At 41.3% G+C, this 6,111-nt stretch overlaps 1 protein-coding gene across 1 annotated transcript; it reads left to right on the top strand.

Moving 5' to 3' along the window:
- The first annotated feature begins 2,304 nt into the window (after positions 1-2,304).
- Positions 2,305-4,127, top strand: LOC126234363 (histidine-rich glycoprotein-like). The gene is made up of 2 exons (XM_049943051.1): positions 2,305-2,340; positions 3,670-4,127. Exons 1-2 carry the CDS (start codon positions 2,326-2,328, stop codon positions 4,009-4,011), a joined length of 357 nt encoding a protein of 118 aa, XP_049799008.1. The 5' UTR covers positions 2,305-2,325; the 3' UTR covers positions 4,012-4,127.
- The last annotated feature ends 1,984 nt before the right edge of the window (positions 4,128-6,111 follow it).

Here is a 6,111-nt window from a genome sequence, read left to right on the forward strand (position 1 = left end):
TGTTCCTAAAGGTATTTCTTCCAATAAGAGACCTAATGTTTCTTGCAGTCATGTGGTGTTCTTCCTATCATTAATATTTCCTTCGATGAAATAGGGGCTTATAATTCTGCCCTCCAGAATCACACACCATATATTCACCGGCCACGGTTTTTGGTGTGCAACTTGCCGCAGCCAAAATGGATTTTTCAATTGCCCAATAATGCATGTTATGCAGATTAACATTTCCATGGTTCGTGAATGTAGCCTCGTCAGTAAATAAAATCAAATTAATAAATGTGTCATCCTTCTGAATCTGAAGGTGAGCCCATCGGAAGAATTAAATGCGACGCTTACAATACGTACCAGTTAATTGTATGGTAAAGATGATATTTAAGGCGATGCAGAACACGAACAACACTACTCTGGCTCATGCCAGATTCCCTTGCGATTTGACGCGAACTAACACAAGGGTCTCGAATCACAATGGCAAGAGTACCAATTTCCGTTTCCTTGTTAGTATCTTTCCTTTGCCGAAAATGTTTCCGATGCGTTAAAGATCCAGTTGTTCTCAATTTATCACACACATATTTAAATGTACGACATGTAGGGTGAGTACGTTGAGAATATCTTTCAGCGTATGTCTCTAGCTCTCACGGAATTTCGTTGACATTCTCCGTAAATGAGAAACATACCGACTTATTCTTCGAAGGAATACATTATTCACATTCGCTTGATTCGACGATACTAGTTTTACCGTTCCTATTTGTGCTGTATTGCTAAACCGTCGGATGGTGTTTACATTTCAACGGCACGTTGGATGGATACGCCATATTCGGCGAATACTGTTTGCACGATTTACGAGAAAGAATTGTCAGAGCATGTCCTTCGATAAGTGCCGAAGTGATAAGGAATACCACTCAATCCATGATAAGAAGATTGCAGCACTGCATTGATACCAGTGGTCATCACTTCGAACACCTTCTTTACATGGAAGTTCATGCCACCTTTTTGACTTTCGTTGACCTTCAAAGACCTCACTGTTACCATCATTGGATTCGTCTCGATAGTCGATATCAGAAAATAAGTATCAAACTATAGCACCCCATTTAAGAAAACAAAGCTGACCTTCGTGTCTCTGACGCGACCCCGCCTAGCAACAAAAAACCAACGTCACATTATGGCCTCCGTTGTCCCATGCAACTTTTGTCCCACAAACTTTTCAGCTCCTGTCATACTTTAGGAGTTATTCTACGTGGGAATAGCTAGTGACTTACCCTGTATACTTTTCGTAATATATAGACTTTTATAGAGTAGGAGGTAAAGTTGGGCAAAATTTCATCAGAAACGAATATCGTGGTGAGGTTACACTTTGAATATACTAATTTGTCCCAACTGTCCAGAATAATAGTTTAGCGGTCGATAACGTGCTAACTTGCACAACGTGTAAGTATTGTATTGCTGGAATCGTAAAAATCAACGCCTGCATGAAAATTATTGTAGAGTTGCTCGCAACTGCCCGTCTCACACTTAAGTGTGGTTCACCGAGACTGACACTGATTACAGATGCCTGGTGATAATGATAATTTCATATGGTTCGCTGCCACGATTCAAGTCTTTCAGTTGGACATGCATGTGCCTGACCAACCCCAGTTACCAAAAATTCGGAAAGAGAACGTACAGTTAAACGTGGATTGTGAACTACGTGTCTTTTCCGGTGAATCTCTTCAGCACTGAGAGGTGAATACTAGTCTAAGAGTCAGACTGAGTTGTCCATGGTTCGACATATTCGATTCCGCAACCATCCTGTTCCCACGCACGCTCTTTACCGCTGGACTACCACGTCCATCCCCATCTTCTCATGATGAACCATAGTGCTATTAGTAATATTGCATATGATTTATCTAACTTATTTTCTTGTGAACATGGAATTGCACCCTAGGGTGTTGACGTTTTACGGTAGTAAACGAATGGTTGAGTACATTTCCGATCCTTTGTTTGAACCCTGAGTGGATGTGGTGACTCTTGAATCTGTTACCTGGGGGGATATGCGTGCCACTGATTTCTGCCAGCGGCACCGATCTGTAATTGCAGACTCGAGGAAGAGGAGGATGGCAAGAAAAGTGCAGTGTCTGTGACGTAGTACACGGCTGAACTTGGCGGAGGGAGGGAGTGACCTCGGAGCAGCCGGTCCGTGCTGTTCCTAGGCGTCAATTACCCGACTGACGCACGTCCGCTCCTCAGGTAACGTCCCGGGATTGGCCACGATCGTACCGGTCCGACTACAAAAGAGCACCATGTGTCTCATCTCAACAGTCTTGGGGCCTGAGAGACGCTGACTGTGCCAACATGAACAAGGTTCTGGTGAGTACATTCAGAAAGTAGCTTTCCGTTCTACCATAAATAAAATATTTGATTTTACACATGATAATGTCTTAAAAAGCTGCTTCCATGCATGTTTGCTTAGATTATAAGTGAATGAACACAATCAGTCACTGAATCTTAATTTAATTATTTATGAAACTTTTCAGACGTTTTTCTCTGTCATCAAGTAACTGTTTTGATGTGAATAAAATAATCTGGGTGCTAAGCAGCGTCATCGTGAAACACTAAAACAACTATACCATCAACGTTTCGGTTGTCGTTGCAGCCGTCCTCTTCAAGGCGACTAACTGCTCAGGTCCTGCAGAGTGCCGCCGCAAAGATGGTCGAAACATCGGTGCTATAGTTGTTTCAGAGTTTCTTATTGATACGTCTAACACCAATGAGAATTTGTTCGAACTTTTAAAGCAGTTTTCAAGTGATGCGCATCATCGTTCATGTCGGAAAATCAACGGTGCCGAAGTATCGGCATTCCTGAGCATATGCGTTGCGTATTTTCTTTGACAGCCTTGAATTTGGGCGTAACACACACTGTTTTCAAACAGTAAACGGGCGAAGTAAAATAAGGTACAAGAAGAAGAAAGACAGATAAAGATTTATTCATTATAACATCACCACTGGTACGAAATATTGAAATAAAAATAGGAATAAATGACGAAATAAAGAGGACAGTTACCCGAAGAGACAGGTTAGTGACACATCAGCTGCGGCACCCAGGAAGAGTGAAGCTGCTAACGGAAGAAACAGATAAGGGAATAAATAACAAAAGCAGGCAACAAGCGAAATACCGAACCACGTTACGGAGGATGTTTGGTGTAGCAGTGACAAAGAGGAAGAGAAGAACTCAGGAGAGGAAGAGATGAGGGACTGAATAACACCAGTTGAAAGAATGGTGACTTGAAAAACAGAACGTAGACTTTACAAAACATTCTTTGTAGTGTTAACCATCAGACGTTTCCTTGGGAACTGGGCTCACACATTATGATTAAGAATACTTTCTGTGCGGTATTCTCTGAAGTTAGCCTCATCCATACAAGTCGAGCTCCTTGAAGAAACTGATCCATATGTATTGCGCAGTATTTTTAGTCTACTCGACATAAAACAAAAAAATAATGAATTTCATTGCTTTATGTTTGTGTAAGAAGCGTACTTAACAAGGAAATTGCGGAATCAAAACGTTAGAAATGACGAGAAAATTCTTGTTTTGTTGCGTGTGGGGAGGTCGTAATAATCTACTTGCTATATCGTAACAGCTTACTATACGCTGAGAGCATGCGGTGTAAACTAAAGCAAGTGACTTTCGTTTCACAGGTTGCTGGTGTCACGCTCGTAGTAGCAGTACATTTCATGATGACAGCTGGATTCCCCACTTCATGGGCTGCCCCTCCAGAACCTGATGACGACGGTCACCATGGCCACCACCACAATGATGAATACGATCACCATCATGACGATCACCATGGCCACCACCACTATGATGAATACGATCACCATCATGACGATCACCACGGTCACCACCCTGATGATCACCACGACCATCATGACGATCACCACGGTCACCACCCTGATGATCACCACGACCACCATCATGATGACCACCACGATCGTGACGATTACTTGCACCATGGCTCCCCTCCTGTAGGTTACATATGATGATCAGTTGTAAGAACCGTCTTTATTCACAGAGAAAGTAAATATTACGTGCCACGACCTGCTTCATGTTTAATGTATATCTTCAGATGCTTTAACATGTGTATCTGACTTTATAGTTGCTGTGGTGTTAACGTGAAACTTACGTCATGTCCACAGACACTTGAAATAAAGTTTTTTTCCGTTATGCTGCATTTTGATTACATTTATTTTCTTCTACCTTTCCTGTAATTATCATCTGGAAGACATACATACTCACAAAATGTAGTTATTACTGGAAAAATGTATATTTTAGCATTAAATAACATCTGGTGCTTTAAAAAAATTCGACATCAATGGAAAACTTTGTGAGATAAATAAAAATAGCAACAACCATAAGCAGAAGTTACATCACAAGAAGTAGCATGTGGAGTCAGAAAGAAAGAATCGTGCTCTGGGGAAAGAAGTGGTGCAAAATATTACAGACCATAAGCTTCCTCTCTTTATGTTATTTCGAGATGTGGTTTTTTTAAGCACTTCCTTATGTAAAAACACAATCCAATCTATACCCTTTGTTTACGAAGACTTCTATCGACACCTATATGTTTGGTTTTATATGTCTCGATTTAGTTCTGTAATCCAATCTATACCTTTTGTTTACGAAGACTTCTATCGACACCTATATGTTTGCTTTTATATGTCTCGAATTAGTTCTGTAAAATATCATATTTGTTTTACCATTTGAGGAGCCCGCCCGGCTAGTTGCGCGGTCTAACGCGCTGTTTCCCGAGCAGGAAGGCGTGCCGGTCCCCGGAACGAATCCGCGGGGCGGATTAGAGTCGAGGTCCGGTGTGCTGTCCAATCTGTGGATGGTTTTAAGGCGGTTTTCCATCTACCTCGGCGAATGCGAGATGGTTGCTCTTATTCCGCCTCAGTTTCACTGACACGTTCCTGTGGGGGGGATCAACTGGGGGCTGAACCGCGTAATAAGCCTGGGTTCGGTGTGGGACGGCGGTGAGGTGGATGGACTGCTGTGTCCCGTTGTGAGGTCGTGAGGCACTGAGGGCTATGGCGGGCCAAAGCTTCTCCGTCGTTTCTAGGTCTCCGGTATAAATACGTAAAACACAATGCTATTTGAGGCCTTAAAACTGTAACATGTGCATTTCGTTTAATTTGTTTCGATTTCTCACCTGGAACTAAATTTATTGTGAAAATGATTTTTGCAGGTCGCCTTGTTTTTATGTATTTTTATCGTTTTGAGAGTTTGTCATGTACAAATCAGTAGTAAAAACACTGCTAATTTTTTAAAATAATTTTTCGTGAATAGTGGTCGGGTGTGTCACTGTACCTACGTTTTCTCAAAGTTAAGCTTCTCTGGAGGATTTTCTCTTGGGTACGGCTTACAGTTCGCTATCTGATATCAGAATCTGTTTCATCCTGATGTAATACACATGGAATCTTCCCCCTTCTACAGTCCCGTTTCCAAGTATACCTTCTCCTCTTCTGATTTTTAAAGAATGTGTTTTCCGCTAGTAGCTGAAATTTATTAAAGACCTAAATTATAAAATAAGCTTATTCTCTGTCTATCCGCCGTTATTTTTATTTCAAAATTATAAGCTCCATTTTTATATAACTACTTCCGATCTCGGAAGCTACTGGTGGAGTGAAAGTTGAAACAAACATATAAAAAATATTGTAAAACAATTTCCACTGGGAATTTTCAAGATTTGTATTTAAAAAATATGAAATTAATGCACATTATACATCTTTCTTCAGACTTTCTACAACATTGCCCACTGCAGGTAGCAGTTTCTTGCAAATTAAGTATATATTTGAAACATCTGCTTTACACAACGAAGTTTCCACTGCGTAATCTGCCTTGAGGAAGTCGAAACTGCACTGAATAGATTTTCAGGATAAACTGTATAAATTATGGACAATACGTTCTAAGGCAACGAAAGACGATGTTTTGTTGCCGTTTATGGCAAGGCATCGTAGGGTTACATTTCAGCGAGATAATAACCCGCCTGCTTGCAGCGAGAGCTTATGCTGCTTGTCTTCCTGCTTGCCAAACCCTACCTTGGCGAGCAACGTCGCCGGATCTCTCCCTGAATAAGAATGTTT

Source organism: Schistocerca nitens, chromosome 2, assembly GCF_023898315.1.
Source record: "Schistocerca nitens isolate TAMUIC-IGC-003100 chromosome 2, iqSchNite1.1, whole genome shotgun sequence".
NCBI classification, from domain to species: domain Eukaryota; kingdom Metazoa; phylum Arthropoda; class Insecta; order Orthoptera; family Acrididae; genus Schistocerca; species Schistocerca nitens.